General features: G+C 46.6%; 1 protein-coding gene across 1 annotated transcript in view; it reads left to right on the plus strand.

Moving 5' to 3' along the window:
- The window catches only part of Onecut1 (one cut homeobox 1), a 34,244-nt gene extending 13,447 nt beyond the window's left edge, over positions 1–20,797 (plus strand). Inside the window, exon 2 of the mRNA XM_052714400.1 lies at positions 19,353–20,797. Within this exon, the coding sequence (XP_052570360.1) occupies positions 19,353–19,645 (293 nt within the window). The 3' untranslated portion in view covers positions 19,646–20,797. The remainder of the gene's footprint in view (positions 1–19,352) is intronic.
- The last annotated feature ends 1,191 nt before the right edge of the window (positions 20,798–21,988 follow it).

A 21,988-nucleotide genomic window follows, 5' to 3' on the forward strand; every position in this document is an offset into this window, starting at 1 on the left:
TGAATTAATACAAAGCTGGCAGCTTCTCTCTTCCCCCAGCTCAGCAACACCTTCCCATCAGCAACACCCAGGCTCTGATTTCAATGGTGGAGACCAAAGCACCATACATTTCACATTCCTCCAAGGGAGACAATCAGATTGGTGGAGAAGGGGAGGAGAGGAAAGATTCCCAGGTGCAGCATAATGTAGTAATAACGCACGTCTGTAACCTCTGCAGTCTAAGGCTGAGGCAAGAGGATCAGGAAGAAGCTCAAGGCCAGCCGAGCTACATAAGACCCTGATTTGTTAAAAGTGGTACTGTGAATTTAATACCAAGTGACTTTTACTTACTTCTCTCTTTTTTCTGGAATAGCCTATAGCCTTGCTCAGTGTGCACAGGGTCTGAATATAAAATCTCTAACTTCTTTTCATCTTTTTCAACTCTAAAGTTCACTCAAGATTTTGAGATCCCTGTAGAAGGAGCTAATTCCAAACACGCACTCTTCCAACTTGGAAGCTATTACGATTCTGTGCATCCTTTCTTCTCTGAGTGAATCTCAGAGACCAGCAGCATCACCTGGGAACTCTGGGTTCAGCCCTGACCTCCTGCATCTAAATCTGTATTTTCACAGGGTCCCCAGGAGGTTCCTATATGTGTACAGTCTGGGAAGGACTATAGAAAACCCTTCAGCATTTTCCTATTCCTTCATTTGCCCAAACACTGACTGGCTAGAGACTCATGCACCAGGCACTGGGCAAAGTACAGGCACACAAAAGAGGAACCTTAAAAGTACTGATGGAGCCGGACGGTGGTGGCGCACGCCTTTAATCCCAGCACTTGGGAGGCAGAGCCAGGCGGATCTCTGTGAGTTCGAGGCCAGCCTGGGCTACCAAGTGAGTCCCAGGAAAGGCGCAAAGCTACACAGAGAAACCCTGTCTCGAAAAACCAAAAAAAAAAAAAAAAAAAAAAGTACTGATGGAGACTCTTGTGTCTGTACAGGCCAAGGGCCTCTGGCAGCAGGGGCTAAAGGCAGCCGTGGCCAGTTGTGAAATGAAATGATCAGGTTTGTGGTTTTGAAAGCATGCTGGGATGGAGGGGGCAGATGAACAGCTGAGCAGTAGCTAAGAGAGATGGGCTGCTGCACATGGCAAGTGGTAAAATTTCAGAGCTACCTCTAAAGTAAAATGGAGCGGGGCTCCTGGGAATGGTATTGGTGAGGATTAACTTCTGTGACCCTGCCTTGGGAAGCTGGGCATTTGTGTATACCATTACCCACAGAGAAGCTGTGATGGTGTGGTAGTCAGTCTTTCCCACCCTGGGCCAATTGCTGCCTCCGAGAACATAGGACCTTTAGAGAACCAATGCAAGGGATCAAACACACCCACCCCTGTTGTGAAGGAACAGAAGTAACCCCAGGAACAGGGAACCAATCTGTCAGCAAAGACCATGAGAGGAGAGACTCAGCATGGGCATGTGTGTGTGGTGGGCATGTGTGTGTGGTGGGGGATGTGTGTGGGGTGGGCATGTGTATGTGATGGGGCATGTATGTGTGGTGGGCATGTGTGTGGTGGGCATGTGTGTGGTGGGGCATGTGTGTGGTGTGGGTATGTGTGTGGGATGGGCATGTGTGTGGGGTGGGCATGTGTGTGGGGTGGGCACATGTGTGTGGTGGGCATGTGTGTGTGGTGGTCAAGTGTGTGGTGGGCATGTGTGTGGTGGGGCATGTGTGTGGTGTGGGCATGTGTGTGGGATGGGCATGTGTGTGGGGTGGGCATGTGTATGTGGTGGGGCATGTATGTGTGGTGGGCAAGTGTGTGGTGGGCATGTGTGTGGTGGGGCATTGTGTGGTGTGGGCATGTGTGTGGAATGGGCATGTGTGTGGGGTGGGCATGTGTATGTGGTGGGGCATGTATGTGTGGTGGGCAAGTGTGTGGTGGGCATGTGTGTGGTGGGGCATTGTGTGGTGTGGGCATGTGTGTGGAATGGGCATGTGTGTGGGGTGGGCATGTGTATGTGGTGGGGCATGTATGTGTGGTGGGGAAGTGTGTGGTGGGCATGTGTGTGTGGTGGGGGATGTGTGTGTGGTGGGCATGTGTGTGTGGTGGGGGATGTGTGTGGGGTGGGCATGTGTGTGTGGTGGGGGATGTGTGTAGAGTGGGCATGTGTGTGGGGTTGGGCATGTGTGTGTGGTGGGCATGTATGTGTGGTGGGCATGTGTGGTGGTGGGGGATGTGTGTAGAGTGGGCATGTGTGTGTGGTGGGCATGTGTGTGTGGTGGGGGATGTGTGTGGGGTGGGCATGTGTATGTGATGGGGCATGTATGTGTGGTGGGCATGTGTGTGGTGGGCATGTGTGTGGTGGGGCATGTGTGTGGTGTGGGTATGTGTGTGGGATGGGCATGTGTGTGGGGTGGGCATGTGTGTGGGGTGGGCACATGTGTGTGGTGGGCATGTGTGTGTGGTGGTCAAGTGTGTGGTGGGCATGTGTGTGGTGGGGCATGTGTGTGGTATGGGCATGTGTGTGGGATGGGCATGTGTGTGGGGTGGGCATGTGTATGTGGTGGGGCATGTATGTGTGGTGGGCAAGTGTGTGGTGGGCATGTGTGTGGTGGGGCATTGTGTGGTGTGGGCATGTGTGTGGAATGGGCATGTGTGTGGGGTGGGCATGTGTATGTGGTGGGGCATGTATGTGTGGTGGGCAAGTGTGTGGTGGGCATGTGTGTGGTGGGGCATTGTGTGGTGTGGGCATGTGTGTGGAATGGGCATGTGTGTGGGGTGGGCATGTGTATGTGGTGGGGCATGTATGTGTGGTGGGGAAGTGTGTGGTGGGCATGTGTGTGTGGTGGGGGATGTGTGTGTGGTGGGCATGTGTGTGTGGTGGGGGATGTGTGTGGGGTGGGCATGTGTGTGTGGTGGGGGATGTGTGTAGAGTGGGCATGTGTGTGGGGTTGGGCATGTGTGTGTGGTGGGCATGTATGTGTGGTGAACATGTGTGGTGGTGGGGGATGTGTGTAGAGTGGGCATGTGTGTGTGGTGGGCATGTGTGTGTGGTGGGCATGTGTGTGTGGTGGGGGATGTGTGTGTGGTGGGCATGTGTGTGTGGTGGGGAATGTGTGTGGGATGGGCATGTGTGTGGGATTGGCATGTGTGTGGGATGGGCATGTGTGTGGGATGGGCATGTGTGTGGGGTGGGCATGTGTGTGTGGTGGGGGATGTGTGTAGAGTGGGCATGTGTGTGGGGTGGGCATGTGTGTGTGGTGGGCATGTATGTGTGGTGGGCATGTGTGGTGGTGGGGGATGTGTGTAGAGTGGGCGTGTGTGTGTGGTGGGCATGTGTGTGTGGTGGGGAATGTGTGTGGGATGGGCATGTGTGTGGGATTGGCATGTGTGTGGGATGGGCATGTGTATGTGGTGGGGGATGTGTGTGGGATGGGCATGTGTGTGTGGTGGGGAATGTGTGTGGTGTGGGCATGTGTGTGGGATTGGCATGTGTGTGGGATGGGCATGTGTGTGGTATGGGCATGTATGTGGGATGGGCATGTGTGTGGGATGGGCATGTGTGTGGGGTGGGCATGTGTGTGGAATGGGCATGTGTGTGTGGTGGGGGATGTGTGTGTGGTGGGGGATGTGTGTGGGATGGGCATGTGTGTGTGGTGGGGGATGTGTGTAGAGTGGGCATGTGTGTGTGGTGGGCATGTGTGTGTGGTGGGCATGTGTGTGTGGTGGGGGATGTGTGTGGGATGGGCATGTGTGTGTGGTGGGGAATGTGTGTGGGATGGGCATGTGTGTGGGATGGGCATGTGTGTGGGATGGGCATGTGTGTGGGATGGGCATGTGTGTGGAGTGGGCATGTGTGTGTGGTGGGGGATGTGTGTGTGGTGGGGGATGTGTGTGTGGTGGACATGTGTGTGTGGTGGGGGATGTGTGTGTGGTAGGCATGTGTGTGTGGTGGGGGATGTGTGTGTGGTGGACATGTGTGTGTGGTGGGCATGTGTGTATGATGGGCATGTGTGTGTGATGGGGGATGTGTGTGGTGGGCATGTGTGTGTGGTGGACATGAGTGTGTGGTGGGCATGTGTGTGTGGTGGGCATGTGTGTATGGTGGGCATGTGTGTGTGGTGGGGGATGTGTGTGTGGTGGGCTTGTGTGTGTGGTGGGCATGTGTGTGTGGTGGGCATGTGTGTGTGGTGGGCATGTGTGTGGAGTGGGCATGTGTGTGTGGTGGGGGATGTGTGTGGTGGACATGTGTGTGTGGTGGGCATGTGTGTATGGTGGGCAAGTGTGTGTGATAGGGGATGTGTGTGTGGTGGGCATGTGTGTGTGGTGGACATGTGTGTGTGGTGGGTATGTGTGTATGGTGGGCATGTGTGTGTGGTGGGGGATGTGTGTGTGGTGGGCATGTGTGTGTGGTGGGCATGTGTGTGTGGTGGGCATGTGTGTGTGGTGGGCATGTGTGTGTGGTGGGCATGTGTGTGGTGTGGGCATGTGTGTGTGGTGGGGGATGTGTGTGGGATGGGCATGTGTGTGGGATTGGCATGTGTGTGGGATGGGCATGTGTGTGTGGTGGGCATGTGTGTGTGGTGGGCATGTGTGTGTAGTGGGCATGTGTGTGGTGTGGGCATGTGTGTGGGGTGGGCATGTGTGTGTGGTGGGCATGTGTGTGGTGTGGGCATGTGTGTGGGGTGGGCATGTGTGTGTGGTGGGCATATGTGTGTGGTGGGCATGTGTGTGTGGTGGGGGATGTGTGTGTGGTGGGCATGTGTGTGGTGGGCATGTGTGTGTGGTGGGGGATGTGTGTGTGTTGGGCATGTGTGTGTGGTGGGCATGTGTGTGTGGTGGGCATGTGTGTGGTGGGCATGTGTGTGTGGTGGGGGATGTGTGTATGGTGGGCATGTGTGTGTGGTGGGCATGTGTGTGTGGTGGACATGTGTGTGGTGTGGGCATGTGTGTGTGGTGGGGGATGTGTGTGGTGGAGAGAATGGTTTGTATCATCTTACAACTGACAGTCATCATGAGGGAAAATCAAGGGAGGAATTCGAGGCAGAAACTGAAATAGAAGCCGTGGAGGAGTGTGGCTCACTACTTATCACTAGCCATAGATTGCTCAGCCTGCTTCCGTACACAACCCAGGACCACCTGGCTAGGGATTCTCACGATGGGCTGACCCCTCCCACATCAACCATTAATCAAGAGAATTTCCTGCAGACTTGTCTACAGGCCGATCTGGAGGAATTTTCTCCACTGAGATTCTTCTTCCCAGATGACCCTGACTTGTGTCTAGTTCACAAAACTACCCAGCACAGTAGTTATTTGCATGATTGTCCCATGAGCCCCAAAATGAAAGAAGGATTGTTTCCAATTAATAAATATGTATTTTACGTATACATCGTACAGTCATAATTTTTAAAAAGTTACACATAAATAGGCATACAAAGTTTTCTTCCTAACCCATTCTCCTGTCATTAAAGTTGACACTAAACTTCTGCGTGTTTTCAGATACTCTATACTAAAGTTAATAAAACAGGACTTTAAATTTGAGAACGTATCATCCCACCAGGAATAGGCTGGAAGGATATTCACACACAAAAAGGATTGGTTATCCTTACGGGGATGAGGGACAGGGATGGGGTGGGGGTGGGGAGCTTCTGAAACTTGGGGGTCCTTCTGCACTCTCCAAAGATAACCTGTGGATTTTAAAGCCTATGAACACGTGTGTGTGTGTGTGTGTGTGTGTGTGTGTGTGTGTGTGTGTGTGTGTGTGTAGGGAGGATGGTCTTCTTTATAAATAATTAAAGGCTCTTCATCCCTCAAACTATGAGTTTCCAGGGCAAGTGGAGAAGGCTTCGTGCTTTAGTTCCTTTGGCTGACAGTCACCTCTCTAGAAACGTTTACTCCCACATCGGGCCGTGTGCCAGTGCAGTGGGCTGAGTGACAAATAGAGAGGCAGTGTAGGGTGATCGTGCTCTCGGGAGGTGGAAAGTAATCCCAACTTCAGTGGAGTTTCCTTTATTCCAGGCCAGCTTTGAAAAGTAACTCAGGGGCTGGAGAGACAGCTCACAGGGTCAGAGAGCACACTGCTCTTGCAGAGGAGTTGAACTTCCAGCACCGGCATCAACTGACTCACAGTCACCTGACGCTCTAACTCTAGGGAATCTAACGCCCTCTTTTGGCCCCCACGGGCACTGCATCCACATGCACCTACACACACAGAGGCACAGAGATATACACCTAAATAAATAAATACAGAAGTTTTGAATAAAAATATCTCATGCTATTGCATTTATGGTGGAGTATTTGAAAACACATGAAAGAATAACAGAGGCCATATTAATCCCTAGTAATCCCACCATTACCCCTTCCCAAACTATTATGAGTAGCATTCACTCATTCATTCATTCATCCAATAGATATGTAGAGATAAGGGTGTTCACAATCTGCAAGACAAAGCAGACACTCTGCCTGTGCTCTCCGAGTGCTTAATGCCAGAAAACATTTATGAATCTTCGATTTTATAGTTGTGCTATAATTTATTTAATCAATCTCCTATTTTTAGACACTTACATTGGTCTATAAACTGCTCAGGGAAATAAAGTTTTATGGTTTTATATTTTAGAAGTATCATAATTCACAAGTCCTCGCCAACAACCCTTCCTATCCTTGAGTGTTTCACGGTATTCAGGGCTTTGGCTCGATTTTGCTATTATGGGATGACCGGGCAGCCTGCAGTGTTATAGAAGAAGTTTTACCAAAGGTTTGGTTTTCTCTTTCAAAGATGTTTTTTTTCTCTAAGTATTTGATGCCCACATTAAAACTTTAGAAAACCTGAGATTATAACAAAGAAACAGGAGGAAATTGCTCATTATTCTATAACCAAGAGATAATACCTTTCTATATATTAGTTTAGTTCTTGCTTGCTTGAAAAAAAACTATAACATTGTTAATTTTGAGAATTTCAATTAAAAACTGTATTTCAATCATATTCACCCACACGCACTTCCCCTAACTCTGCCCAGGTTCCCGTTCCCCTCCTTACCCTCCAAACTTCATGGCCTCTATTAAAAAAAAAAAAAAGACACTGAGTCCAATTTATGCTGCCCACATACTTACAGGTGTGAAGCCACCCACTAGAACATAGTAAACCAACCACAACCCCACACTTAAAGGGAACTGACCTCCCTCCCCTAGAGGCCATCCACAATTAATAGCTCCTCAGTTAGAGGGCGGGGCTTGGGAACCGCTTCCCACACCATGCTGGAACATTGACTGGATGATCTTGTGCAGGTCTTATCTTGGCAACCACAGCTGCCATGAGTTCACAAGTGCAGGGGTCCCACCATGTCCAGAAGACATGGTTTTGCTCCAGTCTTCCCTGACCTCTGGATACCGAATTCTTTCCTTCTAGCTTTTTAATAGCATATATATGTAAACAGGTACTTGCCACAAGCCAGATGACCAGAGTTCAATCTCCTGGACCCTCATGGTGGGAGGAGAAAACCAACGCTCCCATATTGTCCTCTGACCTCTACCTACACCCACTCACACGCACGTGCACACGGGCTCGTGTGTGTACACACACACACAATAGATAGATAGATAGATAGATAGATAGATAGATAGATAGATAGATGAGATAGATGATGATGGATGGATAGATGATTGATAGATAGATAGATGATGGATGGATAGATGATTGATAGATAGATAGATAGATAGATAGATAGATAGATAGATAGATAGATAGATGATGGATGGATAGATGATAGATAGATAGATGATGGATGGATAGATGATAGATAGATAGATAGATAGATAGATAGATAGATAGATAGATAGATAGATGAGATAGATGATGATGGATGGATAGATGATTGATAGATAGATAGATAGATAGATAGATAGATAGATAGATAGATAGACAGATGCAATTAAATAAAGGTGCATACGTAAGATAGACCTTAAGTTTTTATTTTATTACAAAATTAACTCGATAGAGTATTTAAAATCAAACATGCCTCAGGGTCATTAAATACCATTCTGAAGCTGTTTAAATTCTTATTTGAAACTCATTTCAACTTATGAAAATCTTCAAAGATAAAGTAGGACAAAGGCCATCAGGATACCCTCCTCACCAGTGAACACTGGCCAATGGTTAGTGTCCTACTTTATGTTTGCCCTCTTCCCATATGGGTTTATTGAAGGCAGGCTACATACATCATGGCCCCTCACCTCAAAATACCCGAGCGTTTTCCTAAGGACGAGGATGGTCTCTTGTGTGGTCACTGCTCAGCTTTGTTAGGTGACTCAGCCATGTCCTCCGAGCGTGGTCCTCCCGTACAGAATTCCGTCTCGGGCTCTGCTGTCATGGCTCCTTTGCTTCTTTTACTGTCAAATGTTCCTCTTCCATCTTCTGTCTTTTACAAAACTCGCATGTTTGAAGAATTCTATTCTCATTTTTTTATCTTTATCCTTATTACATTCATTCATTCGTTCGTTTGCTTGTTTGTGGGTGTGTATTGCACGCGTGTATGTGTTGGGGGTGTGAGCATGCCAGAGCACCTATGTGGAGGTCAGAGGACAGTTTGCAGAAGTTGGGCCTCTCCCTCCACCGTGGGGGTCCCAGACCTTGCACTCTGGTCAAGTGGCCTTTATTATCGGCTCCCTTAGAACGTGCTCGTTTTCCTGTGTGTGCTTCTGCTGTTTCCATTGAGCCTCTGCTCTCTTACCCAGAAAGCGGCATGGGTGGCAGTGTGCCTTCTCTGAGGATCACATCTGGAGGCCCCCAACTGTCTGTTCCTCACTTACCTGGTGAGTGTGTTTTCTTTACCCCAAGTCTTATCTAATTTCTATACTGTGTAATCACTGGGCATTTTTTTTCTCTATCTTCCAACTAAAAAGCGACCCATGGGAGATATTTTAAGACAATGCAAATATTCTACTTCTCCTCAAAATCCCCTGTTTAGTGCCTGTTGATCTTTGCCTGGTCTAGCTTTCCATCCTCAGCATTTCTGCACGTTGGACGATCACTCCTCAGCCTTCTCTCTCTCTCACACTTACTTACCCATTTACTGTTGGTGTGGACTCGCACATTCCTTTTTTTTTTTTTTTAATCAACAATTTGCAAACGTGTTACTTGCTTTTAAGTATTTTGGAGCTCAGGTTGTCCCAGACAACCTGATGGGAGTCACTTTAACATCCTTGGGTGATGGGGGCCCCTTCTATGTCCTGGGACAAGTTCTCACTATTTTTCCTTAAACTTTCCAACATAAAAAGATATTCCAAGTTCATCTGATACCCTCCCTGCCCCAAGCCTTGGGTTTGTGGCTGCTTCGATGGCCCGTGGCTTGTGATGATGGATAAGGTGTTAGAGACTGAGAAGAGCTGGGTACTATGTGCGCATGTGCCTTTAGCATGGCTTTGTTTCTCTGCTCTCTCAGATAAAGCTGGGATGTGTATACATAAATATTTACACACAGATATGCATAGATGCATTCATGGACATGCTGAATATTTACATTTGTATTACATTTGTTTATTTTTATGTGTGTATGTTTGCACTCATGATCACACATACACGTGTAAAGGTCAGAGGACAACTTACAGTAATTAGTTCTCTCCTTCCACCATGTGGGTCCTGGAGATGAAACTAAGGTTGTCAGGCATGATGACAAGCTCTTTTACCCTTTGAGCCATCTCACTGGCTGTGTGTGTGTGTGTGTGTGTGTGTGTGTGTGTGTGTGTGTGTGTAAAATCACAAGTTTATACCAATACCTGCACCCACATAATTGTGAAATATTCCCATGGATTTTTTTTCTTTTGCCTTTCCTCATATCCTAGTTATATATCCTTCAGTCTACAATCAGAAGCCTGATACCCAATAATCAATTCTCTCTCTCTCTCTCTCTCTCTCTCTCTCTCTCTCTCTCTCGTGCGTGCATGCATACACATACGCACGTGCACACATATGCCCGCGCGCGCGCGCACACACACACACACACACACACACACACACACACACACACACACACACACACCCTGCATTTGCTCAGTCCCATAGCACATCTGGAAACAAACCTGTTTAGCTGTTTTTTGATGGGAATAACTCCCAGCTCTTCCTTCAAGCACACACACACCCACGTCACTTGGCTTCTTACAAACCACGCTGAACCAGAAGCCCTGAGGCAGATCCTCCTCATCCATATTTTAACAAGCTTCAAGGTGACCATAACGTACACTAAACTTTGAGAGCTCAAGACTGTAATGTGGGCTCACCCTGTTTGTCTGGTGCCAGCCTGGCAGATGATAGTCACGCCAAAACTGTTCCTTGTCCCTCTGATCCTGAAATATGTACCCCACTCAAGAAGCTGCTTTCTAGTCTCCCTGCTCGCTCTCCTCCTTAGGTGCTTGGCAAAGTTGGGGAGGGTCCATTAGTTAGTGCTGAAAAACTTCACAGCCAGGGGCTGGACTGTGGGTCAGAGGTAGAGTATGTGGTCAGCATGGTGAGCCTTGGGTCCAATACCCAGCATCGAAAGCCGGCACAGCTCCCAGCCATGGCTCTGAGCATCCCAACTTCCACTTTCCTCAGAAGCACCTGGTCCAGGGTAGCACTCAGAATCTCAGGTCCCATCATGATCTGCTCAGGCAGAATCTTCACCTGACTCAGGTCTAAGAAACAGTGGCTTAGAGCATCTCAGCAGTAGCCATGTGACTGAATCACCTGGGTCCTCTGTGAACTGGATACATTGCACATCGAGAGCCAGGTCCCAGGTACCAGCTTCTAAGGCTTCTCAGTTGTTCCAAATTCTAGCCACCATAAGGACTCCTGAAGGTTCCACTACTAGCTGTAGCTGGAGAATTTCTCTCCAGGTCCCACCAAGCCCCGCAGTCCCACAACCCACGTATAAAATAATCACTCAGACACTTATATTATTTATAAACTGTATGGCCGTGGCAGGCTTTTTGTTATCTACTTCTTCTATCTTAAATTAACCCATTTCTATTCATGTATAACTTGCCACGTGGCTCGTGGCTTACCGGTACCTTACATCTTGCTTGTCATGGCGGTGGCTGGCAGGCCTCTCCCCCTCAGCCTTCCACTTCCCAGAATTCTCCTCTCTCCTTGTCCCGTCTACACTTCCTGCCTGGCCACTGGCCAATCAGTGTTTTATTTATGTAGAGCGATATCCACAGCAAATAGCCTTTCTCACTGCAGAGTGCAGGCTAGTAGAGCGCAGGAGAAAAACATGATGCCATCAACCCTGGATGTGGGGAACCAGGAGTCAGAGGGTCCCAAATGGCGAAGTGTTCAGTGACATGCAGCTTCCAGAAAAGAAGCGAAATGGCGTCTTCACGAATTTCCAGCACATGCTCCATGTGAGCACTTCAGTCCCAGAGGCTGAATTTCTCCAAGACTCCTTTCCAGGGACCGTATCATGAATGTATTGTTACAGTTTCCACTACAAAGGAGGTAGATATGTGCTGTCCACATGCACAATTCCAATTCTTGGGCTAAAGATATGGCTCGGTTGGTAGAGTACGAGCTTTGTTCCCCATCATTGCGTAAACTGGGTATAGTAGTTCCAGCACTTGGGAGGTAGAGGCAGAGAGATCAAAAGTTCAGGGCCATTCTCAGATACATAGCAAGCTTGAGGGCAGACTGAGCTATGCAAGACCCTGGCTTAGGAGAAAAAAAAAAATCCAGTTATTTTCTTCTGTACCCTTAACTAGGGATATATTGATCAGTTACACTCCAGGCTTAGCAAGGAAGATCACAGTGTATCTTAGCCTTCTGGGGCATAGAACCTCAACTTGCACACCAGTTGTCTGTGAGAGGTGTGGTTACTTTACTCTCAACTCATTTTGGAGTCTCAGACCAACTTAATTCCTCTTCACCTTCTTCTCAAGCTCTATCCTTCCAACTTGTTCCCTGTCTGGCTCTGAACCCCCTCCTGATTCAGGGTATCACAACTTCCTTCCCCCAAGGACTCAGCTGACTTCCACTGATTTCTTATTCTTTCGTTCTTTCTTGATTTATTTATTTTATTCTTTTATGTGTATGAGTGATTTTCCTGCATGTGTGCATATATGTACTTGGTGCCTGCAGAGGCCAGAAGAGGGTGTCAAGTCAGAGGGGACTGGGGTTACAGACAGTTTTGTCACCACTAGGGTGCTGGGATTCAAACTCAGGTACTCCACAAGAGCAGCATGTGCTCTTGACCACTAAGCCGACTCTCTCCAGCCCTCCACTGATTTTCTAATGCCACTTTAGAAATGTCTCCTCGGTAGTATTAACCTGTTTCAAGAGAAACTGTCCAGGAAAAGGACTTTTGAAATTTGATACTAAATTTTATTTATCTTGAGTGTCTCTACTTCACACAGGCCCACATCTAGCTCATTTATGTAACAAGAATGCTAAAAAAAAAAAAAATTAAAATCTGTAGTCTAGCCCTTTCTTTTCTTTTCTTTCTTTCCTTCTTTTTTTTTTAAACCATGCAAGAGATTTTCTCCATTCTAGTGGGAGAGATTGATGGAAGGTGGTCTGTCATCATAGGAATCAACAGTTTTCCCTGGGACAGAGGAAGCATAGAAAAAGGGGAAATGCTGGAACTTGGTCTTTGCTATGTAAGGAATTCTTTATATGGAGAGAAGGAAGAAATGGCATTCTGGGTGGAGAAAACAGTGTAGGTAAAGATGTTGAAGCATGCATGTGCCTAGTGCATTTAGGCATGGCTTCTGAATGGTGCAATGGGCATGGGGAGCGTGAGGGGCGTGGGGGGTGTGGGGGGCATGCTAGGCAGTGGGGGGCATGCTGGGCAGTGGGTGGGCAGTCATGGGGAGAAAGAGGAAGAGTGGTTGAGGTCAGAGTACCAAGATCCTTGGATGCTGAGGTAGAGTAGTCATTGAGCTTTCTTCATGGGCTTCAGGAGACCTCTGTGAAGTTCATTTTTAGTGCACATTATTGGCATATTATAGAAATTTGCAGTATGATCATATAGACATCTTTCCAGAAATGCAAACAAGGCAAACTTCACTATAAACTATAGTTAATTTGAAATTAACTATAGGCAATTATTTTTATTTATATTTTTGTGTGTATGGTGTATGTATTTGTGTACAAAACTGTGCACAGTCACGCTATCTAGACTCAGAGGCCAGAGGAAGACATCGGATGCCCAGATCTACCACTCTTTACTTTATTCTCTTGAGACAGTCTCTCACTGAACCTGGAGCTAGACTGGCAACCAGTGAGCCCCAGCAATTCCCCTGACTCCACAGCGCTGGAGTTAGAGGTATATGGAGTTAGAGGTAGCCATGTTCATCATTTTATGTGAGTGCTGGGATTCAAACTCAGGTCCCCATGCTTGTAGAACAAGAGCTCTTGCCTGCTGAGTCTTCTCTCTTCCTCGGAAACTGATTTTTATTGTTCTGTTGTTTTGTTGTTGTTGTTGTTGTTTTACCATCTTTGTTGTTATGACTACTATAAAATATATAGCTATTAATTATAAAAAGTGGATCAATAAATTTTACAATTCGCAATAGACCCACATGAACTGAAATGCAAACTAAGCATGGAGTTCATCAGGTCAGCTATATATCTTGCCTGGCTTGTATAACAAGCATCGTTAACTGTAGAACCATACCAATGATTGGACTCCAAACGATCGAAGGGCTTTTTAATGTTTTTTAATTGTGTGTATGTGTGTGGACATGTGGACATGAAGCCCTCAGTTCCCCATCTCTCCTCTTCCACATGGAAGCTAAAGGGGCTTCTTTTCCTAGTCTGTCCCACCTCAATGCTCATCTCTGCCCCCAGGACTAAGGCTGAGGTTGAGGTTGAGTTACGTGAACAGTGAGACAAAGGGGATAGGGAACAGAGGGGCTGACCAGCTGATCTGAGAGATGACCGTTCAACCCACATTTCTTGAGGAGTCCATTTCTTTTTTGGAGTGGGGAGAGGGTTGAGACAGGATCTTGTAATACAGCCCGGGCTTGCCACCCTCAACAATTCCTATAACCCAGCCTAAGTGCTGTAATTCCAGGCATGTGCCACCAGGCTGGACTCAAGCTGTCCATACCTTACACAGAGGCAGACAGTCCTTGACAGGGTCTGCCTTGTCTGCTGTGCCCTGAGGTCATGGTTGGCATCATCAAGCCATGTAGCTGCATTTCATTTTTTTTTCCCTTGAAGAACCTGGCCCAGGTTGTTAGAAGGATTTGATTAGCTCTGCAGCAGAATGGAAGCTTCTGGCAGAGTGGTGCTTTTCTTATGATGTGACCGCCCAGGCCCCTCTGGATTTACAGCACATCCACACTGAAAAAGGGCTTCTCTCTACCCACACAACTCCTCTGTGTGAAGCAACCAGCCCTGGGACAGATAGACTAAGACCACCAGCCAGCACGCTTCAAACCACTGTTTCACACCTGCAATGCAAAAGTAGAAACTCGGCTTCAAAAAGCAGGCACATACGCATACCTATGTAACACGTGTATGTGTGCATATATATTTTAAGACTTGTTTTTATTACTTTTAATTAGGTTTATGTGTATGTCTCTGTGTAGGTACACAGGAGTGCAGTTGCCCTAGAGCTAAACTTACAGGTGTGAGCCTCCTGACATGGGCCCTGGGAGCCAAACTTGGGTCCTCCACAAGTGCGACATGTGCCCTTAACTGCTGCGTCATCGCTCCAGCCTGTTTTCAGTGGTTCAGAGGTCTAGGAAAACAGTGTTGGACTGATAATGGAGTCTGTGGCTTGTCTTTGCTTTAAGCTCTTACAGTCATGAATCAGGAGGAGCAAGAGTCTGTTTTACCACCTTCATCTGGATGAGACTGAATCTGGACTAGCTGATCGCAGAGCCCTCATTGGTGTCTTTTGTTGTTGCTGTTGTTGTTTGTTCCTTGGAGGGGGACAGGATCTCCCTTTGTAGCTCAGGAAAGCCTTGGACAGACAATAGGTGTGTACCACAGGACTCATGGCTTATTTGCTCTTTTTCAAAAACCGCACAGGAGTCTGGGGATGTATGCAGTCAGTCGGTAGAGTGCTTGTCTAGCATGCACGAAGCTAGGCTCAATCCCCAGAACCACATAAATTCGATGTGATGGCACAAATGCCTGTAAACGCCGAACTTGAGAGGTGGAAGCAGGAGGATCTCTGATCCTCATTCTCGGTTACAGTGAGTTCCAGGTCAGCCTGAGAAATTAAATCCTGTCCCAAGCAAACAATAAGAATAAAGAATAAAAATCCATACAGGTCATAGATGGTACAATGGAAGTCAATGGAGTAGCTCTCCACCCCAACAGAGAGAAGGATTACCTTGGACATTATTTAATTAAGGTCATAATAGACTTTGGAAACCAGAAGAGGAGCTTCAGCTCTGAGTGGTAGTTTCAGGGTCCTCAGAGGCCTTGCAATGCTCTTTGTTCAGTTAAAGAGGTCTCCAGGGTCTGTCAACTTTATAACAGAAGTTCAAGTCAGCAAAGACCTGAGCCCAGTGTCTGACTTGCATACTGACTGAAGGAGGAAGCTTGGTAAATGCATATGCAAAATAATTCACAGTGATGGGGATTGAACTCAGGGCCTTGTGTTTGCCACTGAGCTGCATCTCCAGTCCCTAATTTGCTAACTTCTGCACTATTTAAGAGCTCAAGGTTTTAATCACATCTATGCACATATTCTTATTTAAAATGTATTACCATCCTGGGAAGTAAGAAACCAGCTGGAGACATTAAGCTTAAAAAATGGTAAGAGTCTTGCACAGAATTACATATCTTTAGTGACCCCAAGATTATCCACTGTATCTTCTGAGTCCAGGTTTATCTAACAAGTATTCCAAGTCCATCTGGCTTTGTAAACATCCCCCAGGCCAAGATATCCATGCCCACGTATTCCCAGACAGATTCCTGGTAGATTTTTGCACAACTCAGCCAATGCTTCAGACTTAACTTTATTTTTAATTTCTGTGTGTGTATGTGTGTCTTGTGTGGGTATACATGCTTGAGCACAGTGCCTGCAGAGGCCAAAGGAGGGTATCAGATCACCTCGAGATGGAGTTAGAGGCAACCCTGACCCTGCTGTGAGTTCTGAGAGCCAAACACCCAGCCTCTGGGAGAGAAGTATGAACTGTTAATGCTGAGCCATCTCTCCAGTCCCATCAGTCAACACTTCCCATGCAGGATAGGGCTTTGGGTTGTTAAGGAAGGAAAATGGACAAAGTGGTTTTTCAGCCACTGGCTCAGAGCTGGTTCTAGGGTACCACCCCACACCGTGCTTGTAAAGTGTGTTCCAGGGGAAAACACCTTAAAATCTAGGTAGGAGAGCACTACTTGTTTGCTGGGTTTGTTTGTTTGTTTGTTTGTTTGTTTGTTTTAATCCGCATGTGTCTTGTGCCTGCAGTTCTAGAATATAATATGGAAAAAATTTACTGGTAGGAATGCAGTCATGCTTGACCATCCCAGCAATGTCAAGCATCTATAGACAGTTCTTCCTGGTCACTCTCAATTTCCTGCCGTGATCTTGTTGTAGGTCAGTGACAGGTCATAGACCAGTTTGAGGGCAGCCAACCACATACTGAGAAACACTCTTCCAAGGGAAACAAGTCCTAAAATTCCCTGCAGAGAGTGCTTCCTGATAGCGTGAGCTGGGGCACATTCCCACATTACAGGCTTGGAGTGGTGGTAGTGTCTGAATCGAATCACTGCACTTGATCAACTAGCGTTTCCAAACTGACTTGACCTCAAAACTCTGTTCACAGAACATCTTTGAACACCCGGAAGACTCGTGTTTTTCAAAACACATTTGGCTCTGCTTTGCACATTGCAGGCAAAACAAGGCTCCAGACATGGTGCCTCTGGCCTTTCCCCACCTTGAGCTCCCAATCCTCCGGCCTCCATTCCCTGAGTGCTGTAATCACAGATGTGCTACCTGCACACGGCTCTTTTCCTCTTTCTTCCTTTCTCCCCAATGGGCACAATCCATGACTGCATCTGCCTCCTGCACAGTACTCACATGAGTGACCACACCCTAGCAGATCAAAGCTACCTGTATGGCTGAGGCATCTCCCACTACAATTTGCCACAGAATCCTGAAAGCATGTTGGCTTGCCTCCTTCCTGGAGGGGACTCATACTGGGGCCTTCGTGTATCTGTAGTAACCCCTCAACCCAGTTCTGCCCCCTCCCACTGCCTGTGTATAGCTTGTGTATGCCTTCATGTGTGAGTACTTCCCTGCACTGCAGTGCCCCGGCTCCTTCTTCCTGGTTCCCGGGTCCCTCCCCGAACCCCCACATACATATGTGGAGACTCAGACCTCCAGCTGCAGTTTCCTTATCTTGGCCTGGGTTGTCTTATGCTGCAATATCTCCCACAGACATCCCAAAGCATTTCTCTCATTCCTGTGGTCTCTCAAGGACTCTAACAGTTATAATTCTATGTAAGCTTCCAGAAGTAAGACTTTGTTTCTGTAGGCTGTTCCTCTTCTCCTCTGGTAACCTCCTAATCCCAAATGAGCTTGGCTGTTCTTTGTTCTATTGAGTCTACGGTCTTCGTATTTGGCTAGTCTGACTTCTGCAGTGTTCTCTCCAGATGTAACCACATGCACTTACAGGTACCATCTCTAATAGCCCCCCACAGGCTCTGAGCTCCCCTTCCAACCTGCATTGTTCAGGACACTATAGACAAATAAACAAAAAAAAAAAAAAAGAAAGAAAGAAAGAAAGAAATAGAAAGGAAGAGGCTAGCTAGGTCCCTGATCCAGCAGACTTTCACCTCGCTGTTTCTGATCCTACAGTATCTATAGCACTTGAAACCTTGAGGCAAAATATACTGACCTATATTTCCCTGATATGAGTAGCATATAATTTATGATAGACATGCTCCACCACAAAGGGTTTGGGGTTGAATGGACTTGAGAAACAGTTAGGTATGCTAACATACATTGTGAATCTTGAGGAAGCAGCCATTTAGGTAGGGTTTTTCTAGGTGCCCTTGACCTGTAAACCCTCCTTTCAAAGAACTTCTGTGGAAGAGGTTCTTGCTGCTCTGATGCCACTTGGAAAACACTTGCTGTGGGTAGCTACAGGCCACAGAATTCTGCCAAGTACCCAGGACCTCTTAAAGTCCTTCAAATGTGCTTCCTGATTAACTGGAAAATGGACATCTCTTTGTGGGGATTTTCCTTAGCTCTGCCTTTTGAATGATAGATAAGTTGAGACTTTGCCCAATACTGTTATTTACTTTTCCCTAAGTATACGTTGTATAATTTATCATCTAGAGCCCTAATGACTTCCAAGGCTGTATTTCTAGCTCAGACCTCTCCCCTGAGCTCCAGGCTCCATACATCCTGCTGTCTTCTGGACAAGTACCTATCGGAGATCTTTAGCAGAGTGGCCAGCCAGCACTTCCAATGCACTTTGTCCTATATACAAGTAATTACACCCTTATAAAACTCCTTTTTCTGTGTGCCACCATCTAACCAGAAACCTGGAAGTATCCTAAACATTTTCTACCTAGCCCACCCCCCCCACACACACACACTCACCCAAGGCCAGGTTCTCAGTATGTCCCCTGGATGCCACCAGTGGAGAAGTGTGTCCCACTCCTCAGTGGCCACTGTCTAACTTTGGGTCTTCCCTACAGAGTCTGTCATCTGGCTCCTGTCACTGCACAAGGTTTCTGGGGGACAGACTTAGTGTTTCAGAGATTTGCATGCTGGGAGGAGATGGAGAGTGCTTTACCTCCTGTCGGGGGAGTGTGATGTTAGCAGAGTGTGGTGGAGTTACACCACACACACACACACACACACACACACACACACACACACACACACACGCAAGTAAATAAAATTTTAAAATTAAAAAAAAAAAAACCTAAAGACCACATTAGTAGCTAAAGAAACCAACTCAGTGGTTGAGAGCATTTGCTGGTCTTCCAGAGGAAAACCAAGTTTGGTTCCCAGAACCGATGTCAAGTGGTTCACAACCGCCTGTACCTCCAGCTCTAGGGGATCGAACGCCCTCTTCTGACCTCCATTAGCACCTGCATTCATGTGTACATACCCACACACAGACACACACATAATTTGTAAAGAATTAAATATCCGTTTAGAAGAAAAACTCAAGCCTGTTGGTTCGTTTAGCCAGAGGCCTGATGGAGCTACCTGACCTACCTAAGACACAGTGCCGAAACGGAGGGATGCCAGGACCCACCCACAGTGCACAAAATTCCACCTGTCCTTCAGCTCTCTGTACCTTATTACACTTCGTCCCAGCCATCCTCGGTGCTTTAGTCAGGGGTCAGCGGACGAAAAGTGGGCCCTGAGGAATGGCTGGCCAAAATCCCCCACAGGGAATTTGTTCTAAACATCTTCTGTATTTCTTTGCAGCGTGCAAAAGGAAAGAGCAAGAACACGGGAAGGATAGAGGCAACACCCCCAAAAAGCCCAGGCTGGTCTTCACAGACGTCCAACGTCGAACTCTACATGCAATATTCAAGGAAAATAAGCGTCCGTCCAAAGAATTACAAATCACCATTTCCCAGCAGCTGGGGTTGGAGCTGAGCACTGTCAGCAACTTCTTCATGAACGCGAGAAGGAGGAGTCTGGACAAATGGCAAGACGAGGGCAGCTCCAATTCAGGCAACTCCTCCTCTTCATCAAGCACTTGTACCAAAGCATGAAGGAAGAACCACGGACTAGAACCTCGGTGGAAAAGCTTTAAATTTAATTTAAAAAAAGAAAAAAAAGTTTTTAAAGACCAGGACCTCGAGATAGCAGGTTTATACTTAGAAATATTTGAAGAAATAAAAGTGGTATTTATAGTCCAAAGAAACCAAAGACTGGAGCTCACCTGCATTCTGACTTTGTTCCGAGACACTTCAGCGGGGCAAAACTTGGCAAGAGAAAGGATCGGGAAAACATCGGATCTCACGCCTTCAACCCTTGCGCCGCACTGTGCTTGGCTGCTCCGTGGCTCGAAGCACAGTAATGTCTGAGCCATTGAGCGGTCATCTTTTAAGATCAGACATTCTCATCTCTTCCACTACACCACAAAGGTGTATCGTGTCTCAATATCATGTGTGGGCGGGTGTGCGGGTGCACACCCACCCACCACCACCAGTGGTTAGGGACTCAGGCAGGGCTGGTCTTCAGGAAGGGTTGCACCATAGGAGTGTGACCCACACAGTGTGGGATTTCCAAATTCATTGGATTTAAGGTGTGATTTCTCTCTTCTAGCCTAGCGTTTGAACCTGCCAGGCCCACAACCTAAATGCAGATTCAAACCCAGCAAAGATCATTTGAATGGCGCCTAAACCAGTGCACTCTCTTTGTTTGTTAAGAAATGTTCAGATATTTTTTAAAGAAAAGTGAAACAAGAGTCCATCCATTAAAAAAAAAATCACCCAGGTACCAAAGAACACACAATATTATAGTACAGGTATTTTATTGCAATGATTTTAATAACCAAAGCTATTTTTACACAAGATACTATGTAAAGTTATACGTATGAACTGATCTAGCTGTAATCCACATGCCACGTAGATTCAGGACTATTATCTATGACTCTTGAGGCATTTGAAATATGAGTTTTCAGAACTGGCAAGAAAGAATGTGGCTTCGGGGAAGCAGTTACCACCATGGCAGAGAGGTCGACGTGGTGCACATGGGATCCATAAATGTCACTTCCATAGAGAAAAGACATAATGCATCATCTACACGTAGCCAAGATGTGAGGACTCTTCAGAGTAGGTCCCCATATAAACACTAGGAAACTAAAGCTTACCAGGGCAGATAACTGAATTAGAAAAATTGTCCGAAGTGATCATTTTTAGTAAATGCCCCACCCCACCCCACCCCACCCCACCCCCAAAAAAAACTTAGACTAATTTTGCTTAAATTTACTTTATGCATTTGGCACCAAATATTTTTTTTAAATCCTTCCCAAACACGAATGAAGCAAGCAGACCAATATTAATGACAATTAGTTATCTCATGTGTTGTAACCATCCCAGAAAACAATTAAACTGACTTTTTTCCGATTTCAGATGTCCTATCAGGCAGATGTTAGGAAAACAATAGGGCCACTGAGAAATGGTAGCACAGGAGAGCTGCAAACAAAAAGCCAGCGCTCTGGTCTCACACAAGCCTTTCGGTTCCTTCAGAGTCAAGAGGCGCATTTTACTAGGCATAACCTCCAAAGCGTTAACATTCCTTCCTGCTCTAAATGAACCTGGAAGATTTTATCTCACGGCTTCTACTCTCTGGCAGGGACAGATTAAAAATTAAGCCCAAGCTTCCTAATCAAAGTTTTCAATTTTGACTTTTTCTGAACCATTTCACTGGGGCCGCACAGACCAAGGCAGGAAGCCAAAACAAAGTTTTTTTTTAAAAAAAAAAAAAAAAATCATTTGGCATCCAGAAACACTCTGTCTGAACTTGGTAGAACTACAACTGATCTGAACAGATACCTACCTGCTGCACAGGAAAGTCAAGAATGGGGTACCCTCAGTTAATGTCACTCCTGACTAGAAATACAGCACCAAAAGCTATCCTAATAGTAGATGTTCAATACGATTCACTAAAATGCCAAATGAAAAAAAAATAAAATTTTATAACACAATATCTCACTCCTGGGGGTCAAATGTCAGGTACCTAGAGAGAGGCGCCTAACCCAACCAGGGAACCATCCGTCTGGCGATTGAGGGAAGGAAACCAGCATGCACCCCGACATATTTTGTCGCAGTATTTTTAAAAGTTCACCCAAAATTCCAACTTAAAAGTTTTTCTTCTAAAGATGGCACAATTCTAGTTCAATCATGAAGAATCAGTAAATTGCCACCCTTCGAGATTTGCTCAAGTTTTCTGCAGCATGAACAAAAATTAAAAATAGAAACATTATTTTCCCTCTTGAAAGTGGAGGGAGCTGGGGAGTGTAGGTGCATTTATAATTTAAGGGGGGGATAGCCTTATTTACTTAAAACAAGGGAATTAAAAATTCAGGGGAAACCTAATTGTGTCTATAC

The sequence above is a fragment of the Peromyscus californicus genome, unplaced genomic scaffold (genome assembly GCF_007827085.1).
Source record: "Peromyscus californicus insignis strain IS unplaced genomic scaffold, ASM782708v3 Scaffold_11__1_contigs__length_118956290, whole genome shotgun sequence".
In the NCBI taxonomy this organism is placed as follows: Eukaryota; Metazoa; Chordata; class Mammalia; order Rodentia; family Cricetidae; genus Peromyscus; species Peromyscus californicus.